The sequence below is a fragment of the Cavia porcellus genome, unplaced genomic scaffold (assembly GCF_034190915.1).
Source record: "Cavia porcellus strain 051 isolate PalLab524CR breed Dunkin Hartley unplaced genomic scaffold, mCavPor4.1 scaffold_21, whole genome shotgun sequence".
Lineage (NCBI taxonomy): Eukaryota > Metazoa > Chordata > Mammalia > Rodentia > Caviidae > Cavia > Cavia porcellus.
The window spans coordinates 13,716,555-13,742,421 of record NW_026947504.1 but is presented as its reverse complement, the minus strand read 5'-3'; the positions used below and the strand labels follow the sequence as shown (position 1 = coordinate 13,742,421).

Genomic DNA, 25,867 nt, shown 5'->3' with positions numbered 1-25,867 from the left:
TCTCTAATCCCCTCCGAAGTATCCACTGCCTTGTAACATTTTTCAACTTTGGTGGGTTCTAGAATTTTATCTGAGGATTTTTGTCATTAGTGTTATTTCCTTAAATGTTCTTAAAAGCCTTTAACACAGAAATTGGTGCTTTCCTTTAGAAATTGTCTCTGAAAAGCAGCTTAATTCATTAGTTGGTTGCTTTCATCAACATCACTTGTTGAAAAGTGTCATTAGTATGTAAACCACTTCTAATCCAGAGCTCCAAAATTACCTCTAAAAACTCACAATAGACTGAACTCAAGAGTCATCCACGCTTAGATTTAATAGGACTTCTTTCAACTGTTTTTCATTATCCAGCTGGGCTTGCTATCAGCCAGTTGTTGAGGGGACTGAGGTGGTAGAGAAGGGTGGATAAAAGCATCTTATCTCTGCCAACTGGATCAGGGGAGGGTGCATGATTCTGGGTTTAAAACAGTGGTTCTCAAAGTGTGGACTCACCACCAGCATCTGCACCCCTTGGGAACTTGCTAGAAATGCAAATTTGGGAACTGGAGTCCAAATTTACCAGACGAAGCCATCCAGGTGATTTTGATGCATGCTTAAGTATAAAGCACTTAATTTAGATATGGTATAAATCTGCTCAATTATAAACCACAGTGAAGATTTCAAAAACAGCTCTTTGAAAAATAATTGCCTTGACTGGCTGTAGTGATAACCCTCTGCCACCCTCCAGGCACATGTCCCACTTATGAGTATATACGCTTCATGTATCATTTATGAGTGTGTTTCTACTGCTCTACAGGGCTGGTATTTAGAATCAGACTTGCTAATGAGCAGCAACCCCGTGTTCACTGCTGGTTCAGTGCACTCACAGGTGTAGGCACACAGCAGAGAGGAGCTTAGCAGGCAACCTTCCACATTCTGCTTTCAACAAACAAACAAGGAGGAGGATCCAGAAGTGTCACTTGACAGTGACGACAGAGCGTTTTTTTTTTTTCCCCTATGAAAAAAAGAACCAAGGCAGAAAGAAAACCCTAAATAAGCTACTAACTTCTGTAAGGAGAAAGGTGAACCAGCAGCTGCGTTGGCCAGCTCCCACTCAGCACCATGAACGCTTCCTTTGCTCACCTCCATTTTGCTGGAGGGTATCTGCCCTCTGACTCCAAGGACTGGAGGACCATCATCCCGGCTCTGTTGGTGGCTGTCTGCCTGGTGGGCTTCGTGGGGAACTTGTGTGTGATTGGCATCCTCCTTCACAGTGTTCGGAAAGGAAAGCCATCCCTGATCTACTGTCTGATCCTCAATCTCAGCCTGGCAGATCTCTCCCTCCTCCTGTTTTCTGCACCTGTACGAGCCATAGCATACGCCAAAGGTGCCTGGGATCTAGGCTGGTTTGTCTGCAAGTCCTCTGACTGGTTCACCCACACATGCTTGGCAGCCAAGAGCCTGACAATGGTTGCAGTGGCCAAAGTATGTTTCATGTATGCAAGTGACCCAGCCAAGCAAGTAAGTATCCACAGCTGCACCATCTGGTCAGTGCTGGTGGCCATCTGGGCTGTGGCCAGCCTGCTGCCCCTGCCGGAATGGATTTTCAGCACCACCAGGCATCACGCAGGTGTGCAAATGTGCCTCATGGATGTACCAGCTGGGGCCAAAGAGTTCATGTCAATGTTTGGTAAGCTCTACCCTCTCGTAGTATTTTGCCTTCCGTTACTTCTGGCCAGCTTTTACTTCTGGAGAGCTTACAGCCAATGTAAAAAACGAGGAGCGAAAACTCAAAACTGTAGAAATCAGATGTGTTCAAAGCAACTCACAGTGATACTGCTGAGCACTGCCATCACCTCAGCTCTGCTGTGGCTCCCCGAGTGGGTATCTTGGCTGTGGATATGGCACCTGAAGGCTGGAGGCCCAACCCCACCACAGGGTTTCATAGCCCTGTCTCAAGTCCTAATGTTTTCCAACTCTTCAGCAAATCCTCTCATTTTTCTTGTGATGTCTGAAGAGTTCAAGGAAGGCTTGAAAGCCTTGTGGAAATGGATGGTAACCAAAAACCCAGCTGCCTTGGAGTTGCAGGAAACACCAGCTGCTAACACTGAGGTCCTTCCTGACAAAGCTCCATCCCTAGAGTCCCCAACGTCCACTGCAGAAAAGCCTGGCTCTCCCAACTCCAGCAAAGACAAGAAGAAGGCAGAGATTCCCATCCTCCCTGATGTAGAGCAGTTTTGGCAGGAGAGAGACACTTTTCCTTCCGTACAAGACAGTGACCCTATCCCCTGGGAACATGAAGATCAAGAGATAGAGGGTTGCGGTAAATAGATTCAAATTTCAAGGAAAAAGTGATTACTGTATTTACTTATACTGCTTAGTGATACTGTTGTTTGCCATATAAAATTATTAACATTAGGAATTATAAAATGCTTCACATTCTACATTTTCAAAATGTATAGTCTGGTAGGTAGAATACTATGTAGTAATTATGTTTAATTATAACTTGGCTGTCCAAAACAAATCAACCTTAATTGTTGTGTAAAGATGCTCCTGCCAAGGTAGAAAGCTGTCTTGTCACTGGCTCACAGTGATTTTCACTGGGTACCTTTCAGGCCAGTCCTGTACTGTACTGTGCTGAGAACTTACTTCTGTCCAAATGTTAAGCACACATCTACTTTCAGGTTCATCCTAAACTTGCTGTCCTTCACATAACCAAGCCCAAGATGGACCCCACGTAAGAACTTTAACACAATGAATAAATTTCAGTGAGTTATCGTCATGTGCTTAATGTTAATTTTCTTAATGAAAATCCATATAATTTCCCTGACCAAAGCTTACAGAATAAGAAACACCATCTTGCTCCAATTTTCGGACGAATTCAAACTATGGCTATTTTTGGCCAAGTTTAATTAAATTTAGACTTTGCTTTATACCATAAAGGTTGTTTTAATCACCTTTTAAAGCCATCTAAGTCTTCAGTTTCAACGTCTGAGAATTTTAGCAGCCTGATATGGAAAATGGAATTTTAAAACTGGCTTTCCTTTTCTAAAACACAGGATGTTGGTTACTCTTCAACAAGCAGAAATTTTTTCTTTCCAGTATCTCCTTTCTTCGAAAATAAACTATATAGTTAATGACATAGACATGCTTTTCACTCATCTTTCATGTTAAAAGAATTTGTTTACCAATAGCAATGAACTTGAACTCTATTCAACTTATAAAATATTGCAAGGCTTCTAAGTTATGAAAATAACTCAGGGGCACAAGCAAAGGAAAGCATGAGAAACAGTAGCACAACAAACATTAAGACTGGTAAATAGAAAATAAAAACCATACAGCTGATGCAGAGTGAAATGCACTAGAAATCAAATTTATGTTCCTGAACATATGGCAAGTTTTGAATAATAGGCAGTAACTGTTCATTTTATAGCAAGGTAAAGTACAACTGATTAAGTATATTTCCCCCTCTCCATCTCTTTAAAAAAAGGTATTTATGATTCTTTGACTGTTTTCTTATGCAGTGCTGGTGTTTTTAACTAAGGGTCCTTGCATGGAGGGGGGGGGGAACTCCTCTAAAGGAAGCAACAGAGAATTTGAAAATATAAAGAATTTATAATACAGCCAGGAGACGTGGTTCATGACTGCAATTACTGCCACTGAGAGGGTAAGACAGGAGGATCCTAAGGCTGAGAGGGCAACTTACAAAATAAAAAGGACTACAGATGTAATGCAGCACTCCCTTGGTTCAATCCAGCGAATGTAAAAAAAGGTAATGCCAAAAGAATATTGTGCTCAAAGAACTATTATTTTAATGTTCTGACTATGGATTTATCCATGCTTCTTACAAGAAATCAGTTTGTTTTTAATACAGAAGGTATAGCTGTTTTCTACTCAATTCATTACAAATCTTATTTGAAACTTGCATGTTTCAAATAAGTATAATTTAACTCAAGAATCCAAAATACTGTTTTGTGATACCGTAGTTATACAAGGGATTACGGCAATTGTGGTGAATCATTTGAATTAAAAGTTTTTCATGTTCACTGTATAAATATAAGGTACAAGCTTCTACTGTTTGACATTTTAACTTGTAAAAAAATAAAAACAATTGTTTTACTTCAGATAGTTTTTTGAGGCTTACAGCTGTGTCTTGAATTATTTCAAAATCATCCTTGGGACAATGAAGCTTAATGTGGGCTAGGACCTTAACAAAGGCACAGATTTCAGGCTAAACTGAGCCGCCAAGAGGCTACGGACCTAAGTACAAAGTTGAGATACAGAGAGTGGAACACAGTAACTATGAGATTAGTGTCCTGACTTGATTCCTTAAAGAAAAATCCTGCACAAAAAGCTTAATTTGCACCTCAGCCGATCAAATTCAAATACTTTTAAGACAAAAGTAGGATTTAGGAATAGACACCTCCAAGCACTACTGTGAGAAACAGAATGTGGTGAGTGGGAAAATAGTGCCATGGGGAATTCGGAATGGTGAAAAAGGCATTCTAGAAGTTTCACCTTTGCAGGACACTCATACTTCATTAATACTTATGTTCCTTTTGACAAGCACTTCAATTTCATTCCTTATAAAACTTAAAAATCACCCTGAATTTACAAAAATACATTTCAAAAGGAGAAAAAAACAGTAAAAAAATGTAAATTCCATTTAACAATTTCAGAGGTTAAGACGTCAGTCTGATCCATCAATGCCAAGTTCACATAATGTATAGAGCACTTAATGTGCTTAAGCTAACTACCAAGTAATATGGTTGTCAATTTGTGTCTGTGACTATAACACAAAAAACACAAATACAGACCTGTTAGAACTTCCTCTTTTCTAGGTTTTGATGCAGTCATAGTAGGTATGAGATAATAGGGAAAATAACCCTATTAACATATATTATCTTGCTTATACGTTTAATTTGTGTGGTACACAATTAAAGCTGAAGCTCAATCTATGAGAGATGAAAGAGACTGGGAGACCAGCCTGGGCAACACAGTGAGCTCAAAATAAAAAAGAGCTGGTTGTAAAAAGGTAATGCAAAAAGAATATTGTGCCTCAGTATAAAAGCCCAGGTTCAATCCCCAGTACCCCACACCGCAAAAAAGAAAAAGCAATTGGAAATCAAAGGTAAATTTCCTGGTGTGTAGCCCATGATATGCTGAAAGGGTTATCAAAAAGGAACACACTATCAATATGTCAAAAGAAATAAAAATAAGATCGCTAAGCAAAAATAAATCTGGATCTTCTTGCTTTCAAGCAATAGGTATTACTAAGAGATTTGAAAATCCAAAAACTTGGTTCTCTACAGATTTCTTTTGATACCAGAAATACTGGTATATTCAAGCCTTTAAAAAACTAATACTCAAGATTTACAGTTAATTTTGTGCCCAATTTGCTGCTTCTTTTAAAAGCACATTTTTATATATCATGTAAGAGTAACCATATACAATCCACATATATAAAAATGGTTGGTTTATTGTAGTTCAAATACATAAACTGAACATTCAAACATCTTAAAATTAAACTTTAGGAACAAAAGTTTAACATTCAAACAGGAGTATAGTTTACAGAGAACACCCAGAAAGGGAATTTTGTTGTCTAATCCGGAATATTGATAAAGGCCATTTAATTGGGAATAAAATGTTTAACCAGCAGTTTTATTCTGGCCAACATGTTAGTTCTGAACATGGTTCCATACCTGAGAAGAAATTACTACATAAATCTTCTCTTAGGCTAACAACCAGACTTGGCCTATCATTTAGAGGGGATCATCAAAGGACATAAGTGAACAAACAACTAAACTGTTCCTTATAGACAAGAGTAAAAGTGTGTCCATAATAGTAATCATAGCCCCTGGAAGAATTCAATTTTCAGTGTTTTCTCTTTTACCCGCTTTAAGAAACAAATCAAAACAAAACAATCCCCAACTTAGGTTTTCTTGGAGTCTGTATTTGCATCTTTCAAGTTCAAACAACAAATGCTCTATGTCTTGCATGTATAACACTGCTAGGAAAAACATCACCAAGTCACTGATTTCCACACCTCATAAAAGGATGATTTTTAGCTTCAAAATTTTAGATTTAGCAGAGACAGCCTATATTTGAGTATGTATGTCTGTCATGCCACACAAAGAATAGCATAAATATTTCCAAAGTGTTCTGTCCAGAAACTGCATCTCCTTCTGTCCGCCAGGTGGTTCTGCAATAAGTTGACTAATGCACATATATGGAAAAACCTGAAAACTGGCTCATGCAAGCATTTTGAATAGATACTCCTGTGGAACAGTATTTAGAATTATTTTGTTGATCGTCTAGTGGGTTCTGATGCTGTGGGAGGTGGGGGTGGGCCCCGGCGATCCAGGTCGTCGACATACGCCACAATCAGTTTGCGCCTCTCCTCGGGCACACAGTCCAGTACTAGATACCGTTTGTCATTCTGCAAAATTTTTTCTACATCTTTCAGGTGCTGATCAGATTCCTGGATTAGCTTTTTGGATCTGAAATACGAAAAGAAGTCCAAGAATTACTGACTGCTGTTCACTGGTCTTTCAAAAATGAGCTGGAAATGTCCATCTAGTTCCTAATTGTGTTGCCATTTTTTTTAAGAAAAATTTCACTGCAGTAGTCACCTTTGTAAGTCACCTCAGCAAAGACTCCAAGGAGTGAAAGGGCCTCAGAAGCTGAATTACCCTCCCACCCCTACTGGTGGTCCCTCCAGATCAGGGCTGAGGGTGGGTGGGTAAATCTTGCCCGTGCTGTACCTGTTCTGTGGATGAACAGAGGACTTCAGTCTGCAGGGCTGCCAATCCCAGCATCTCTCACAAGCTTTCACTTTCACATCTTTCACTAAATTAACTATAAAAATGTAGAAAGAAGTCTTACTTCACATCTAATTTAAAAGCCCAAGCTGATGCAAAACATTAAGGATCCTGACCAAAAAATCCAAATGACAAAATACCTAAAAACCACACCCTCAGCACTATCTATCCTCCCGTGCACATACCCTTACGATGTTTCAAATTTTTCTTTTAAAGAAAGATTCTGAGCATTCAACAAAAATGGTTTCCTGCATACTGACTGGTAAGCAATTCAAAATTGTTTTCCTGATGATCAGTAACTAGGGGAGAGAACTACTGGGTATGTTACACAGAAATTTTATTCTAGAGGTTCTGATTTTATAATTTAAAAATTATTTAAATGTTTTCATCAAACTGCTTCTCTCTGAGAAAAAAGCATTTTTACTGAGTTTAAGTAAATAATTTCGAGTATTTGAATGGTCTAGTACATTGAATGGTCCTCAGAGGAAGCAAGGATAATTGATAGTGAAGAATTTTTCTAAAGCCTCTTTGGAGAATATACTTCTTCTATAATTGAGAATACTCTTAAAAAGGCAGTGAAGTAAAAACAAAAGTATGTTTTAAAAACTGGATGGGTGGGTAACACAAAATAAGAATTGACATCTGGGCCCTTTCTTGAAAAAAAGGAAAAGAAAAAAGTATAGCACATATGAGCTATAGCTGGCCTTAGATAAAAGTTGGCATCTTCGTAGTCCTAAAAATTAATAATGTCAACATGTGTGTGAATGAAAAGTATGCTCTGGCTGTTCAGAGTAAAGTCTAGTAAAGACAGTAACTGCTGATATGAAAGATTTCCACGGCACACACCTGTATGTTATAAATTTGGTCTCTTTCAAAAGCGTCCTAAAGTCAGCTTTGGCTGTGATGTATTTGTCTCTGATATATTCTTCAAACTCTCTTTGTTTTTTCTGCAAAAATAAAAAAAGAATAGCAAACATTAGTGGGAAAGAATTTATTAATTCCAAAATAAACATTAATTATTCATTTAACCAGCAATTTGTCATGTAATAAAATTTAAAAAGATACGTAAGATAAGACATATCATGTTCTTATGTTTAGCATTTTACAGTGGTCATCTCCTTCAGCCTTCATTAACCTCAAGAGGCAGGCATTAAACACTCTTAAAATAAGAAAATTAAAGATTAAGTGTTCATTTCCTGTAGACTATATTGAAGTCTTTAGGCATACAAACACAGCTCTGGATGAAATATTTGGGGATGACAATGCACAATGTATGTACTATCGTTGCCCCCTAATAGACATGTTTTGAAATTTAGTTTTTCTTTCTTTTTCTCCTTGAAATAAAATGTGGAGAAAAAAAAAGAAGATAAAAACACAAAGCATATCATTTATGAATGGACACAATTATAAGATAACACTCGAAACTTAAACTAAGCATGTAGCATTCTAGTATGTAAACAATAAAGATGTATACTCTCAGGTCTTACAAAAACAAACAAAAGACACCTTACTATTCATTTTAAATCATCAGAAAAGCTAAAAACTAAGACACCTCCACGCTATTAGTCCACCATTCTTTTCCAACCATGCATATTTTGTGGTTAGTCCACACATGGAAAATCTAGCTTATAGTTTGAGAGGAAAGAATGTTGGTTGGATCTATGCGTTTTTGGATACCAGACCTAGAGAAACCAATCAGACAAGGAGAACAATGTGAAGAAAAATCACATGAAAAACCAAGGGATAAAATGGACTGTAGTAAACAACACTTTTCTTGACAGTACACACCATCTGAGTCCCTAGGTGATCTGTTTCCTACAAAGGAGTCAGAATACATGAGAACAGGGCTAACCCTTCTGCATCTGAGGTTCCCCTAACTACAGTTCAGAGACTATACAGTTCATGTTGTGTGGTTTGCTAGTGTGGCTTAAAGGTCAGGTGCTTTGACAGCTTGGTATCAATTGCCAGTTTCAATATGTCTACTTAATGGGACCTCACTATAAAATAAAACATGGACTCATTCAATCGCTAAAAATTCCAAAACACAAGCTCAAGTGCAAAAGTTAAAAATTTGAACTTTACATTACAGCTTCTTGTTAACATACTCGGCAAAAAATACAAACTTTAAAATTCAGCTTCATTCCTCATACACTTTTAAGTAATCCACTTAAAACCATGCAGGTCCCGGGAAAAGAAATAAGAAACCAGTTCACTCTTCCCTTGAGCCAACCAGCAAGCAAGCTGGGAGACAAGAACACACAGCCCACCTCCACACCCTGTTGTTAGCAACTGAGGTACAGAAACAGCTTAGTGCTTCCACTGTTTGACTGACTTTGAGGCCTAGAGCCAGGCGTATGAGCACCTATGGAGAGGACAGCAATATTCAATATAGTAAATATGGGGGATTTCCTTCTGTATTTTTTAAAAAATCCAATGTTGTTCTCCCTGTTCTGTTTTGTTCAGTTGTATTTTTTGTTTGTTTGTTTTACCCAAAGTTCTATTTTAAATGGTTTTATTCTGTTTTGTTTGACTGCATTATGTCTGATGTTAGGGGTAGCAATTTTGGCTTTTTGTTGTTGTTATTTTTTTTTTATCGGGACCAGGGATAGCGCTTGCAAGGCACGCGCTTATGCTGCTGAGCTAAATCCCCAGCCCCAGGGGTAGCAATTTTGAAGATAACAAGAGACATTATGGTATTCATCGTTGATTTCCTATTATCCTGTATCATTTCCCCTATTTTGTCATGATTGGCTTTATTGTTGTATTTTGTTCAGTTTTATTCTCTTTAAAGTTTAAAAACAAAACCATCAACTTTATCTTACTCAAGATACTAGTGCTGTTAATTAACCAACCAATATTTACAAACTAACTGTAAATTTCAAACACACAAAATCCTCTTACCCTGTCACTAGAGGAAAATTTAATGCATCGAGGATCTTCCTTAATGATTTTTTTTACTTCTTTCCATGTAGATGTTAAGGTAATCTTTGAAAAAAATGAAAAAACAAGTAAATAACATAAATATAATTCACTTTTACGTAGAGGGTCAAACTGCAGCACATATGGTACATAATATTACACACTGACCTGTGGTCTCTTGTAATGCCCAAGCGTAACTGGACTAGTTAGGGACAGGGAAGCAGCTTTAATGCAATTTCTTTTTGTTGGCTTGCCACAAGAGTTATTTTCATGGCCATACTTTCAAGGTAGCCTATGACAATCACCTGCAAACCCTGTATTTACATGGGCAAACATCATAACTTCTGAAGAAACCATCACCAAAAACATAGCAGAGAAACAGGAATAAAACCTGGATAACAATGTATAAAAACTGCCAAACAAGGGGCCACAGTACCAAATTGAAAATGGAGCAAAGAAAGGAATTTACTAAATCTATTATCAGGAGGGAATCACTGATCACACACAGCTAGGGACAGTTTGAATTACCAAAGGAAACAGTCATAACTTGAAAACTGCAAAAAAGTAATTTCTAAATAGTAAGAATGCCACAACTTGGTGGGGGAGGGGAACCAGGAATCAAACTCAGGACCTTGCGCTTGCCAGGCAGGCACTGGGCCACTGAGCTACATACATCCCTGGCCCAATCACAACATACTGAAAAGAAAAAGAAAATCAGAGAGTGCTATAAAATCTGTAAATTTCAGTAATAGATCTAAATACCCTGACACTAAATTCCCTACCAACCCAGATGAAAATAGGAAAAACACAAGATGCTCACTGCAGAAGTTTCATCCAAAAGTTGCCGAAAGTGCTCCCTTTTCTTTTTGGTAAGTGCTTCAATGTGTTCATTAAAAAGCTTTTCTTTCTCCTCTCTTTCCAACAAGGATCCAGATTCCCAGCGGTGATCTTTACGGAGTGTCCTTCGAGTATCAGACCATGACACATCTGAAGAACGTACCTAAAAACAGAACTATCCCTATCACCAAATGGACTTCTCATATTTTAACAATGCAAGGCTCACATATCTAGTTTAAGAATGATAAACCCAACTTCTATTTTTAAAAAGTAGTCACACTGAAAATGTTGAAAATTAACATTCTCTGAAAAATATATCCCTTTGACTACATCACTAGTGGTGAACCTACAGCATGTGAGCAACAGCAAGCTGTATCACTGGAAAAGCTCTAAAATGTCCACCATTACCAGACGAGACTGTAAACCAATCTTGTGGAAAAGGTGATCAAATAGAATTTTCACCAAGTTAATTAGTTCAGAACACTACATTAGTAGTCAATCAATAAGCACTATGCATTTTAAATGATCTAGAAAAGAAGCCTCTGTTCTGGTAATTGTAGTTACTAAGGCACTTAAAATCTACTTTAACACTAGATATCTTATTTCCTAGTATTCAACTAAGCTATAAAATTTGTTTAGAGATGGAGAAAGATGAAAAGAAGGCATCTCCAATCAACTACAATCCACAAGAACATTTAATGACACTTAGGTATTTATTTAATACCATATTAACTATGGATGATTATTTTTATATTCTTACAGCATTAACTACCTGGAAAAAAAATGCTAACAAATCTTTGAGCTCAAATTTGTACTTACCAACTATCTACTGGAAATGATACCTTTAAGCATAGATAACATAGCCAAGATGACAATATATGCAAATCAATAAGCATGATATACCATAAAAGATAAAAACCACACATCATCTCAACAGATGCAGAAAGAAGTGTCTGATAAAATACCGTCTCCTGAGCAAAATTCTCAACAGATTAGGAATAAATGGAGTATACCTCACAATAAAGATTACACAGGACAAATCCAGAGCTAACAGCACACTCAAAAGTGAAAAGTTAGTTTTTCTTTCCAAATAAAGGTAAAGGGTGCTCATTCTCCAAACTGTTTTTAACACAGTAATCACTGGAAGTACTTGCAAGTAACAAGCAAGAGAAACAAAGAGACAACCTAACCTAAGCTCTGTTTGCTGACCACGTTCTTTATACAGAAAACTCTGAAGACTCCACCAATACACTATTAGAACTGATAAATTCAAATCAACATACAAATTATCAGTAGCCTTTCCAGTCTACTAACAACCAAAAAGGAAATTAAGAAAACAATCCCATTTGCAATAGCAACAAAAATAGGTATACTGAAAACCAAAAACTATAAAATACCAAAGAAGGAAACCGAAAACACAAATAAGTACCATGATATTCTATGTTCATTCAAAACACGGGACATTGTTAAAATGCCCACATCACGCAAAGTGACTGACTGAGTATAATCCTCATCAAAATTTCAATGTCATCCTTCATAGAAATAAAAAACATATGAAACCACAAAAGACCCAAACAAACAGTCTAAATGATTTTGGTAAAAAACAAAACAAAACAAAAACAAATCTAGAGGCATCAGACTCCCTGATTTCAAATATAATAAAAACACATGGTACTGGATGAAAACACACATACAGCAAGAGATATGCTCTCACACTTATTAAGAATGGCTTTTACCGGGGTAAAGATTAGAGCTCAGTATAGCACTTGCAACTGCAAGGCCCTGGGCTCAATCTCAAAACAAAACAATGAAATACTTTTATCAAAAGATGGAAGAAGCATTACCAAGGATGGAAACTCTCATACATTGTTATAATAATAAAGTTTTTTTTTAAAAAAAAAAACTAACACAGAGTTAGCACGATGCCATATGCCTACAATTCCAGCTATGTGGGAGGCTGAGGCAGGATTATGACTTTGAAGGCAGCCTGCATCACTCAGCAAGATCTTGTCTCATAATAAAATGTAAGAATGGTTATGACTATAGCTCAGTGGTGTATCATACCTGGGTTCAATATGTTACAGTATCAAAGGAAAACAAAATAAATATAGCTGAAAATATTCCATTATACTTCCATTTCCAGGTATATACCACAAAAGAAATTAAACCGATATGTTGAAGCAAGATCTGTAATCCAAGGGCCATTGCACCAGTACCCACTCTACCTACGATACAGAAGGACTGAAGTGCCTATCAACTGGTAACACAAGTGCCGTGTGACTAGCACACACACATACTAGTTAGTTCAAAAAAGACAAGCCTGGCATTTACATGATGACCCTGGAGGACATTAATCCATGACGGGAAAGGTGGCACAGCCTGTAATCAGAGCACTTGGGAGACGCAAGCAAGAGAACTGTCATGAGTTCAAGGCTAGCCTGGGCTACACAATCTCAAAAAACCAGAGACAACATGATATAAAGGTGGAAGTCTCAGAAGTAGACAGTAGAATGATGGCCACAGAGGAAAGAGGTGAAAGGTGAAGGCAGGAAATGGGGACTTACTGGTCAAAGGATACTTGCCATGTTTCAGATAGCAAGAATAAGTTTTGAAATGTGCTATACATCAAGATGACTGGTTAATAACACTGTATTATATATTCAAAATAAGAGTGTTTTGCCATAAAAATGATATATATATGAAGTGATGCTCATGTTAAGTAGCTTCAGTTAATCATTCTATATTGTATACATGTATCATACAATTACATTGTACCCTGTAAGTATATACAATTCCGCCTGTCAGCTGAAAAAGAATAAGCTGCAGAAGATATAACAGGTCTGTATGGCCAACCAATACTATTAATGTTAATAGTGTTAAGTCAGTCACAGCAGGGTACAGTGACACATAACTATAATCCCAGCACGATGGGAAGCTGACTCAGGAGGACTTCAAGTGTGAGCTTAGCCTGGACAACTCTTAAAACAACTTACAGAGATCTTGCCTCAAATTTTAAAAGACTGGATATAGTTCAGGTGCAGAGTTCAATCTCTAGTACTGGCAAGAAAAACAAAACAGAACAGTTGCTGCCCCTAGGAAATATGGGAGACTAAAAAAAAACAATATTTATTTAACCAGCATTTATCAAACATTTAAATATGTGTCAGGTAAATATAATGCTTGGCACTAGAATGACAAAATAAGTAAGACACTGTCACATTTTTTAATATAGCTGTGAATGGTGGTTCACTCCTGTAATTCCAGAACTTGGAAGGCTATGGCAGGAGGATCGTTATAAGTTCAGGACCAGCCTGGGCTACAAAGAGAGCCCAAGGCCAACCTGAACTCCATAGCACAACCCTGTGTCAAAAAGACACCCCCCCCCCAAAAAAAAAGGATAGAAGCAAAAATACAGAAGTGCATGCTGAGCCCAAGTGTGGTAAAAGGAAAAATGAAGTGGAATCTATCAGGGCAGGAGGCAGCCTCAGACAAATTTTCATGCGCCTGAACAATGAGAAAGTGTGCACTGCAATGGGAAGAGTTTCAAAGCATTCTATGTAGAAGAACTGGCATAAAGCGATGGTAGAATGGTGGGGGTCATCAGAAGTAAGTTCAGCAAAGCTGGAGCTTAAAGAACAAGAGGAAAGCAGGATGATACGGTAATATGTAGGTAGAAGAATAAAGACAGGATGGTTTATAGAGTATGCTAAAAGTACACTGACTGGGGTCACTGGTACCTGGGTAAGGAAAAACCTTCATTTTCTACAAGTAATCAAAAGAATGACAAATTCAGATGAATTTGGGGAAATGTTAATGACCAGCAGAGAAATTTCAAAAACTACTGAAATTAACAAGAATGAGAAAAAAACCGGAAGCAAAGGGTAAAGAAACACCATCAAGTAACAAAAGAATCACAATGAAAAGAATGAAAGAGAAGAAACAATGTAGGAAACGTGGCAACAAAGGTCAAGAACAAGCAAGTAATACAGCATAACAGTCTAGGGGCATTCAGTGTAGGGACAAAGAAACCCTACATACCTGACAACCCTGAGGGGAAGGCAGAGGACTTTCAAGAAAGTTTCAAGGGATCGCCAGGGGTCAGTACCCTGCGTACCCCACCAGTCCTACATCTCATACCATCTATCTGTACAATAAGTGATCATCACAATGATGACCCTAAATCATCAAGGAAAAAGTCCAATTATGTTCAGCACATTTTATTACTACGGCAGGTAAGTATGTAACAGATTAGGATGACTTTCGTTAAGGATACAAAAGTTCTAAGGTTAAAAGGTTACAAATTTTCATGTTAAATACAGTTAATTCCTAAACTTATTAAATAAACTATAGGACTATCCCAACAAAGCTAAAACCAAGGATCCAATCTTTAAAAGTTGTTTAACAATTTAAATCATCTCCTAGTCAATTAAAAAATTAAAACGTTCGTAAGAATATCTTTCATTTCTAATAGGACCTTAGAAGGCAAAAAACAAACAAAAAAAGGTTGCATTATACCATATCAGACAGAAGCGCCTTGAAATTCTGAATGGCTTCTTCTCGTTTGTGTTGCTCTCTCTCACGATCTATTTCTTTAGTTTGTTCAGAACGAGCTTTCTGAACCTCTCTTTCCCGTTCTCGAAGGCTTGCCTCAATGCGGGCTTGCCTTTCAAGCTCCTTTTCTTTTTCTGAATCTAAGTTCTGTAAAAGTAAAATTACATTACACTTTTTACCACCTCCATCAAAATACATTTCCACACTGTAACTAGCTGGTCAAATCAAGTTATTTCAAACTTAGTTTTTACCAAGAATACATATATTTAAATACTGTAACCATCTCCAAATCAACTACTAGAGAATTATACATTAAGACTATCAACAAGAAAAACCCCAAACCCCACCAACTGCTGAAGTGAATAATTTCACACTTCAGTAACTACAACTAAACAAATTGTTACCTTGGCTATTTTTTCAATGTACTGTTTAAAAAGATCTTCTCTCATCGATGAACTGTCTACCGCCTTGTAACGTGGGTCACTCTCCACTTTGTCCTTTACTTTACTCCACCGAGACTGACTGTCCAAGTGGTGATTAGACAACAGTTCAAAGAAATCCGATTTGATCTACGTTTAAAACAGGTAATGGAATAGCGAAAGAATAATGTACCAAGAGAAATTCCTCATCTCTAAATATTTACAAAGAAAAATAAAACTTACCTTAACATGAGAACAATTAACTTTCAAAAAACACTCAGAGTAGAATACAATAAAAAAATAACAGAACTATTCCTTTATTGGAAATTGGGGGAAAAAAACCCTCATATTTGGCTCCCATTTAAAATATGTCAAATTCAATGTAAGTCCTATTTTATGAAGAAAATCTAAATATTAAAAATCTGAAAGGATTAAGTTTTGATTTTACTGCCACATATCCATGGAGAATATGAAGCCACCTTTTTTTGCTAAGACTTACGAATTGACAATAAAACGCCTCTAACATCAAGACAAAGTCCTGAGGCCCTCATGATTTTTAAATTTAAACTCACTTGACTTACTCTGTACCCCTCCCACAGCAGACACTCAAGACAGCTGAAGTTACTTTAACAAAGGACCGTGGTGATGCCAAGAACTGCCCACCACAGGGTTAAATACTCCCCTTCCTCCGTGACCAAGCGGGTAAGAAGTTAGCAACTGAGTCAGAATATAGAAAGGCGTGGACACGAAAACAAATGCATTGTTTCTTCTAGTTATCCCACCTATCAGCTCCTCTCATAACTTCATTTCTTTTAGTAGAAGACTGACTAAAAGACTCATGTCCTTTTGGAAAAAAAAATTTGTAAGGTTACAAGAAACAATTTCTGCCTCGGAAACATTTTTACAAGATCTAATCAGCTATAGATTTCTCTAAACTCAGCATGACTCTTGATTTGTTTAGATTAATGAAAAAATCACAAAAACACAGTTATTAAGCTGGGTATGATGGTGCATGCCTGTGATCCCAGCACTCAGGAGGCTGAGGCACGAGGATCACCAGGAGTTTCTGGCCAGCTTGGGCTACAGAGTGAATTCAAGGTCAGCTTGGCCTACACAAGTCTCAAAAAAAAACAGTTATTAAGAAACCACAACATAATTTTTCTTACCTACTTTGTATCTAAAATGAACACTAAATTCCTAGGTGCTTTTCTGGTAGAATACAAAATTTATATTAAATAAAAATTATGTAATTTGTACCAAATAGTTTTTCTAAGCCATAGGAATTTGTATTAAAGCAATATTTGAATGTTAGCCATGAAACCCGTAACTAAAGGGTTCTCATATAGTAGTGTTAAAATGTGTGATGTGTAAACAATTGAACTACAAAGTTAAATTTTAACTTCCTTTCACTGTGGACATTCCCACCACAGTTTAAATGGCTTCCTCAGGCTATTACTGCCTGTCTGACAGTTGTATCAATGTCAGAAAACATTGTAACAATGTCAGAAACAATTGTAACAATGTCAGAAAAATGTCATTTCCCACTAAAATCAATCTACAACCCTGTTAGTCCTCCTTTTTTCCCTACAAAAATACTCAGTATGCAGTTTACAGGAGAGTTTTATAACAGGAGGACATCTTCCTAACGCAGGATCAACTCCATTGTAGACAACTTCAAATGTGCCATTTCAAAGGTAAAGTAGTATTTGAACTACAATTTTATAAAAACTAGTTACAATAATAAAATAAAGAACAACAAAATTGAGGCTAAAATTTTGATTTGACAAAATAAAAACAAGTTAAATTTTTAAAAAACTTATAAAGGCTTTTTTAATAAAACATAAAATGACTAGTAAAATCTACAATCACAATGATTGCACCTTTAACTCTTTAAAAATGTTAAGAAAAAAAGATTTCATCAGAAGAAATGTTTTTCACTGGTTTTAACTCAGCACATGATTATTTTAAGGCCTCTACTATTCAGCTATGAATTCCTTGTGCTACTGGCACTGATCTTATTATCCATTACAGTTACAATGTGGTTTTAAAACATAGCATGAACAATTTTTGAGGCTGGAGGGTACTGGAAATAAAATTCAGGACCTCAGGCTTCTCAGGCAGGCACTGGGCTATCACTGAGCTAAACTCCCCAGCCCCAACAATCAATTGATATCATAAAAATAACACACTGGAAAATCACGAAAAGAGGCAACAAAATTTCTTTAACCAAATACTTCTCAAAATGCAAATACAAATCTACTATATTTGAAACCCCTTACTTTAAAAACTTCTCCTTTGATGGACTAGTACGTGATCTTACATCTTTAAACTGAAAAAGCTTCCTTTTAGCAATGTTCTGCCTTATTATTTTTTATTTAGTACCAGTATAAAGCCAAACCTACAATTTAGAAAATTAAAAATTTTACAATCCAAAGAAAATATAATTGAATATGTTAGACTTGTTTAGATGTCATGTCACCTTAATTTCTTTTTTAAAATTAACACATTCTAGGCACAAGTATTACCACTTCCTAAGGAAAAAAAAGATTAAAAGAATGTAAAGTACCACAACTGCTTGAGGCAAAAGTCATCATACAGAACTACCATTTCTCCCCTCACTAGGGAATCCATGACACTGGTGCATCAGTGACTGCAGCTATCTAATGAACTAATAGGCTGCACCCACAAAACTGTAACATCCATCCACTTGTTATAAAATACACAAAAAATGTGTTTTTTGAAAATTAAGCTACAAATGCAAAGAGAAATATATTAATCTGTATAAAAGCAATCATTCAATATCAAAAATTTGTTTACTTGGTCTTTAATCAGGAAGGTTTTTCTAAAAGTAATAATTTTTTAACATATATAAACAATATATAAACATATACCATATATAAACAATATATAAACATATATATATGGTATATAAACAATATATAAAATGTTTACAAAGAATTTGACTCAACATATTTCCTAACAGGTATAATCTTTCTTTTAAAAAAAGGTAACAGTAAAATAATTCTGGGAAGATTTCCTTTAAAGCTCAATAAATAAGTCAAAAAGTTTCACATCATTTCTGCCAAAAGTTATTTTACATAATACTGTCACCTTTTTAATGAAAGAGGCTTTCCCCCAGTAAGATCAGTATTGATTCTCTAACAACATTCCTTAATAGAGTGTGTAATATTTGTAAATGTCAGGAATGATGAGACTCCGGAGGTCTTCCCCCCAGAGGATGCGCGCAGCGCTCTGGGACACTGAGGGAGCACTGCGTGCTCTGAAGGCTCCTCACCACTGGTGCTGCCTCCCAACCAGCCTGCTCTACAGTGCTGAGCTCTCTCACTTCTTCCATTATCATCAAATGACATTTGGAACTCATTAATCTTTAACAGCTAACCTTTAATTCTGATAAGCAATAATTTATATATAAGATATGTTGACTAAAAGATTATAAAGTCACTAAAATGCTATTTTTACAGGGTAAAAAAAAATAAAGTTCTTTGAAATTCAATTTGAACACATTAAAGAATCTTGAAATCTAATCATCAGCCACTTAGCAAGTGTCACTGAAATGGCAGTCTAAAAAATCAGCTTCCAGACTTCTGAGTACTAATAAACTTTAAAGCAACCTATAGTCCAGTGAAATTACTAAAATAAGCATGAGTAATATAAACCATTACAAAAGTTAATTTCAAAGAAAAGTTAATTTCATTTTTACACCCATAAATGAAGCTAGAAACACAGCACCAGATTAGCCCTTTCCCATCCACCTCCCACCGGTCACAAGGCTGGAATCTTACCTTCTCACCTCTGGTTTTCGAATCTTCTTTCTCTTTCTTCCTTGCAGCTGCCACAAATTCATTAAATAATGCTTCTCGATCTTTCATCTTTTCAATTGCTTTAAACCTCAAGTCTTTAGCATGTTTGGCTGCAAATTCACTGAAAGTAGCTCTGTAACAAAGTAGCAGAAGGACTGACTTTGGTTGAGCTATTTTTGCTTATAGAAAAGTATAACTATTTTCCTCGCACGAATATATGCCAGATATCTGAATCCAAAATCTGGCTACACAGTGATTAACGTACAATGAGTAAAAAAGGCTTAAAAATCAAAAGGTTGATATGCCAAAAGGCTGGTATGCCAAAAGACTGATATGCCATCAGCATAGAACTAGAGGCATATTCATTCATTCATTCATTTATACTTACAAAGACAAGAGAAGTCAAGTGTGGGGTGGCACATACCTAATAGGATTTCAAGAAGTTGAGGTAGGAAAAACATGAGTTGTGTTCAAAGCCAGCCTAACCTACGTAGCAAGACTCTTATCTCAAAATATCGAAAAGGTTGTAGTGGCAGCAGTGGGGTGTTAAGAGATTGAACTGAAATATGCAGTGGTTAACAATATACAAAGTAAAGCTGAAATGCCAGAAAAAAGGGAAATGAATAACCTTCAATTTCCCTAGGTAAAAAAACCTTGAGTACAAGCAAAGCACGGTGGCCTCCAAACAGGAGGAGGTAAAGATCAGAGTCTGGATGCTAAAGAAGAAAAAGTCTTGAAGGAGGCTGTCCAGTAGAACCCAGTCTACGAATGATGCCCAAAACGTCCACAGATGAGGCCAAGAACAAGGAATGGCCGTCTCCTATACCACGGTGTTACAGGGTTGGGGGAAAAAAAGGCAATGGAGACTCAATGCTACTGGCCGTCTCAAGCCAACATCCACAAAGAGCCACAGAAGTGAAAGCTGGGAAGCAGAGAAAAACATTTTGCTTTCAGAGACCTCCCTGAGAAAATCAAGTCTAAAATTATGGGAGCAGCCAGTAACTGCCTACTGAAACAAAAACCCCATTCGTCAGTGAAAGGTAAAGATTCTATACAGTCTCAGTTACCCACAATGTTAAAACATTTTACATATATGCAATTAATGGAAAGGTACTTTTTAGATTTCAATAGAAACAGAATCCAAGCTGACAAGATGTTATCCAAAGTAGTCCATTTTTTGTTTGATTTCCGATACAGAATTTCACTATGTACTTAAGACTGGCCTTGAATTCACTAGCCCAGACTGGCCTCAAACTCACAGCAAGCCTCCTGCCTCAGCCTCCAAAAAGTTGGGATTATATGCATGCAACACCACATCCAGCAACAACTATTTTTAAACAACTATTACAAGCACATTGAAAGAATTAAGAGAAAATCAGTTTAAATGACTAAAAGCATGGTCTTAATGAACAGGAGCAAATTTCAATAAACACATGGAAAATATAAAAAAGACATTAATTACATAGGTTAGGAAAGCTTAACATTAACTACATAGGCTAGGTTTGAGAGTAAACACAGTAAAATGAGTCACTTACATGCAATTAGAGCAATAAAAATTATCTAACCAAAAGAAAACAAAAAAAAAAGACCAAGGATAGTATCAGTAACATGTATCAAGAGCTTTAATATATGTTAAACAGAATCCCAAAGGCAAAACAAAACCCTAACCAAAACCTTGACAAATTTGATGAAAAATAACAATACAGACAGCAAAATCTCAGCAAACTCCAAATAGGCTAAATATAAAGATGAGGCCAATGAGCACTGAATATGGTATTAAAAACGGAACTCTGCCCATGAATTACAAGCTTTAATATACAGTGGGTAAACATTTTTTTTAGTATTTCAAGGTTTCATTTCATATAGTAAGGATTTACTGAAAATAAAGTAACCCTTATTTAGCATGTTATTAAGCAAAAATAAAGTTTACTTTCCCCTTAAATATGACAGCTTTTCAATGCAGAAATACTTTTCTGGGTTAAAACAAAAACTAACTTATACCTTTAATTTTAAAGAGAAACTACTGGTTGGTTAACTTTAGAATTCAGAACTTAAATATTAATTGAAAATTAGGAACAGCACTCACAGCTAACATGGTTTTTTCTTTTTTTACTGGTACCCGGGATCGAACTCACGACCATCTGCTCGCTGAGCTAAATCCCCAGCCCCTAACATGATATTTTTAAACTACTGCTAGCCAAAGACAGATTATAATAACCTTTTCTATACAATCAAATTATTCATAATTTTATCGATTTTCATACATTCAACATTTTAAACAGAAAGTATTGCCAATTTGGTTTGGACAATATACATGCAACTAATAAAATTTTAAGGTAAAAATGTATAAAGGTAAAATAAAAAGGAACAAGGATCACATATAGTACATGTTTTCTCTTCATAATAAATTAAACCTTGGCTTTATAAACTAAAATGCATTATTGCTGCACTTAAAAACCTTAAACTTTAAAAAAATGAACACAAAGTATAAAAGTGAGAAATCATTTCAGACATTGTTTATAATAGCTAAGATATTTAATACCTTTTATTATAAGACACTGAAAAGTTTGCATTAGATTCTTGTGGAGATGTGTTTATACAACTCAACACAGAAAAGCATTATTTTAAAATAGACCTGGTAAAAGAAAAAAATCCTTCTGAGGCAAACAAGTACACTGGTGGTAGGGGATGGAGAAAAGGAAAGTATAGGTAGCCACAGGAAATATGCCTGAAATTTACATTAAAAACAAAAAGACACAGAAGAGACTGGCAGTAATTCTCCCCAGTCAGACACCGTTTCTCTTGAAACAAACCCCACTGTTACATTACTAGCTCTATTAAGAGGTCTTTTTCCAACATAATAATGGATAATATTTTCTCACTTCTAAGTTTTCACTGTTTTCTTCAACTTACTAAAAATGGTCCTAATCTACATGCTAGACATAAATGTACCTACATAGCTTCCTGCTGATTTTATTTTCTGAAACAATCTGATTGTACACACCCCTTCAATTTTATCTGGCCAAAAAGAATACCAGTAGGGTACGTGACACTGTAGGGTTTATATCTACAAAAGAGAAACCTCTAGGATTTGTTATTCCCAGACCCATAAAAAGTTTTCATAAATACATATCACTGATATGGATAAAAGCTATAAACATTCACCTATAAATATTTTAGCACACAACACCTGAGTAAACGCTTTTTCTGTCATAACTATAATAATGCAAGAATAGTCCTCTGCTATATAATATCCATATTCTTATTTCCTCAAATACCCCTAAAATGCCTTTTATAGCCCAGACTCAAATACTGTGACCTATGAATTTATTCTTCTTGGCCACAAATACAACAAAACCTTGAGTTTCTCTTATATTTTTTTACTCTTCTGATATTTCAATACAATATTAAATACACTATCTCCAACACCACCTGGTATGGCTCGTATCTAGATGTCTCCCCAAAAGCCTCATACAATCAAGGTGGGGCTTTTCAGAGATATCTGGATCTAGTGTGTGATACTGGGATCAAGGATGTATGATTACTAAATTAGTGCACTGGTTGATTTGGCACAGTTCTGGATAGGATTAGACGCCCCGCCCTGGGTGTGAGTGCTACCCACCCTAAAGTTGGTAGCTGGATAAAATATAAAGGACAGAAAGCGGGCTAGTGTCATTGCCTGATACTTGCTACTCTGCTGCTCTCTGCCCAGCATGGGTTCCTTCTCCTCTGTAATACCTCTCTGCCTTGGAGATACTTGATTATGGACTGAAACCTCTACAAACTGAGATAAATAAACCTTTCCTCCTTTAACTCTGAGTGTTGGGTATTTTGTCTCAGCATGAGAAAAAGTAACTAAGGCATCATCATCATCATCTTAATAAGACAATTTTATTAAAAATACCATTTAATCCATTGTTTTACAGTTTAAGGAACGCTCTATGAAGCTAGGAATGTAGTTCAGTGGTACAGGACTTGCCTCATATGCTCAAGGGCCTAGGTTTGATCTCCAGTATTACAATTGAGACAGAAATGGACATGCACATGGACATGGACATGGCATGGATAGACACAGGACAGGAATTCACAGAAGCTGGCGGCACACTTAAGTCCCAGTACTTGGGAGGCTGAGACAGGAGGATTGCCTCAATCCAGGAATTCAAGCCCAAGGTGGGCAAAACAGGGAAAACCAATTTCAGGTACTGAAGTATTCACACCAATTTAAAAACACCATCATAACTGAGCCAAAAGTAACAATTCTCCCTACCCACAGTACGACTATCTCACTTTCCTTATGTGTAAAATAAGATTGATGAGAGTCGGCTTTTAGCTCAGCAGCACAAGCATCTGCCTGGCAAGCACGAGGTTGCTGACTTCGACTCCCAGTACCAAAAAGAGGAAAACACGGACTATTCTGAGATTCAGTGACACAGCTGAGTGCATTTAAAAATACATGCTTAAGCACATCCAACTCCACACTTCCTATTACTGTTAATACAATGCTAGATATATACACTTAAAATGTCTTAACTTTCATTCAATCCTCAGTATTCCCCCAAAGTCTCACTTTCTTCACATGGTTACATGTATCAGTACATATTAACAACCAACTGAAAATGTCAGCCACAACCTAGATGTTTAGAAAACGTCAAAATGAAAGTTCCTTCACCACTTCAAATTGATCCAAACAATGTTTCTTGTCTGCATAAAACTTTATGAAGGGATAAACATTACACCATTAACAAGTCTCTAGAGAACTTACTCCCTATAGGGAAGCATTTAATTCAAAAGTACCCTTCTTAGGGCACGTGGGGGAAGGGGACTCTGAAAGGAAACATTTTACAAAACAATTAAAAAGGCAGAAACCAATAATCAAAAAGGCACTCTCATGTTCAAATAGTCAGAAATCCACAAGATTATCAATACACACTCCAACACGAAAATGGGGGCTCTTTGGAGAAAACATACACACTTTTTTGACTTTTGACAGTAATAAGCCACATACCTTGGGTTAAACTTTGCTTCTTCCATCATTTTTTTGAAATCTTCCTTGGCTTGCATTATTTTGTTTTTCTTTTCCCTGCGTTCTTCCTCTGCCCTGGTCTTTACATACTGATCAAACACCTATCACAAAATGCATCAATACAACAAGTCAGTATTTCATACATGTAACTTATCTACCAAAAAGTCTGTCCAAACTGTAACAGAAATATATTAAATATAGTTAAAAATAGCAAGTCTCAATTTAAACTTCAACAACGTATCACACAAAGCAGACTGTCTGCTTAGACTTCTAGAATAAAAGAAAAAGTTAAAAGCCTCTTTAATTTGAATTTTTCCTCAATAGATATAACTATTTTAAAGAATTCAGTAAGCCAGGTAGTGGTGGCACACCCTTCTAATCCCAGCATTCAGAAGGCTGAGGCAGGAGGAGCTTGGAGGCCCACCTGGGTTATACAGTTAGTTCAAGGTCAACTAAACCAAATAATAAGACCCTGTCTCAAAAAAATTTAGAAATGTGTGAAAGAAAGTACACTTCTCTTAAATTTGGGGGAGGGGGCCAACAGTGAAATCTACAGATTAATTTTATTTCAATGCTTAAAGCAATTGTTTTCACAACATGTAATTAGGCTTTATATCTATTCTATAACACTTCTCCCATTTAATAATATACACGCAAAATGATGAACTGAACATGTAGTTCTTCAAACACCAACAAAAAGAAAATTTTATTTTTAAGTCATAAACCATCAATGGCAGAGAAATGACAGAAAAAGCCGCCTGGGAAGCTATGAAGTCTAATAGATAGACAAGTGGTAAAGAATGTAATGGATGTGAAAGTGTTGGATATGCTCCCACAGTCAAGGAGACAAAGACATAAACCTATGTGTCTATCTATCTATGGCTACGAATATCCTCAAATAGCTCAGGAATTGACAGCACAAACACAGTGCGAGTGTAGTACAGCTACAATAAGGAGTAATCGACAGAAAGTGTAAGACGCAACTAAAATGCTAAATCTCAGGGTTTTAAAGCTTCCACACATGCCACTCTTCAGCCTAATAAAAGCCAAGTGGCCATTTTCTTGAGTGAAGGGGTGGCAAACCAAATGCCTCAGACTATTTTTGTATAGTTCAAGAATAGTGCTTACAGTAAGTGGGCTGGAAAAGAATAGCAAATTTTATGACACATGAAAATCAAATGAAGTTTGAATTTTAGAATTCATCATTAATAAAGATTTACTTGAAAATAATCATGGTCATTTCTTTACAGACTGCCTATGGATATATTTACACTAAAACAGTGATCATACTACAAACGTAACACAGCCCACTAAAATATTAGTTACCTGATTCTTTTCATTCAATGTTTGCTAATTTCTGCTCTAAAAGGTAAAATAAAGTATCACCAGATTGGGTGAACACGAATTAGGAATAAGATACTCCAAATTGTCAGATTCTTTCAAGACCTTTATCTTCCTACCACCAGAAAAGAAGTTCTTATGAGAATCTATCAGCCTAAA

The 25,867-nt window shown here is 36.4% G+C and overlaps 2 protein-coding genes across 10 annotated transcripts in view; one reads left to right on the top strand and one right to left on the bottom strand.

The window, feature by feature from the left end:
- Positions 1–844: 844 nt before the first annotated feature.
- Gpr151 (G protein-coupled receptor 151) lies at positions 845–3,737 on the top strand. Its single transcript, XM_003477203.2, has one exon. The coding sequence runs from the start codon at positions 1,099–1,101 to the stop codon at positions 2,305–2,307; it is 1,209 nt and encodes a 402-aa protein (XP_003477251.1). The 5' UTR covers positions 845–1,098; the 3' UTR covers positions 2,308–3,737.
- Positions 3,738–5,435: 1,698 nt separating this feature from the next.
- Tcerg1 (transcription elongation regulator 1) overlaps positions 5,436–25,867 on the bottom strand; it is a 58,966-nt gene continuing 38,534 nt past the window's right edge. For 8 of the 9 annotated variants that reach the window (XM_063232312.1, XM_063232313.1, XM_063232314.1 and 5 more), the window contains 8 exons: positions 24,350–24,468; positions 19,327–19,477; positions 15,509–15,673; positions 15,069–15,251; positions 10,537–10,716; positions 9,699–9,782; positions 7,644–7,744; positions 5,436–6,476 (listed from right to left, as the gene is read on the bottom strand). In XM_063232312.1, coding sequence (XP_063088382.1) covers positions 6,275–6,476; positions 7,644–7,744; positions 9,699–9,782; positions 10,537–10,716; positions 15,069–15,251; positions 15,509–15,673; positions 19,327–19,477; positions 24,350–24,468 — 1,185 coding nt within the window. In that variant the 3' untranslated portion in view covers positions 5,436–6,274. Of the gene's footprint in view, positions 6,477–6,740; positions 6,835–7,643; positions 7,745–9,698; positions 9,783–10,536; positions 10,717–15,068; positions 15,252–15,508; positions 15,674–19,326; positions 19,478–24,349; positions 24,469–25,867 lie in introns of all 9 variants that reach the window. The other variant, XR_010041664.1, reaches the window with a different exon arrangement.

Bases quoted from the DNA above. Each gene is read 5' to 3' on its own strand.
- Gpr151 (XM_003477203.2), top strand. From the start codon at position 1,099: ATGAACGCTTCCTTTGCTCACCTCCATTTTGCTGGAGGGTATCTGCCC.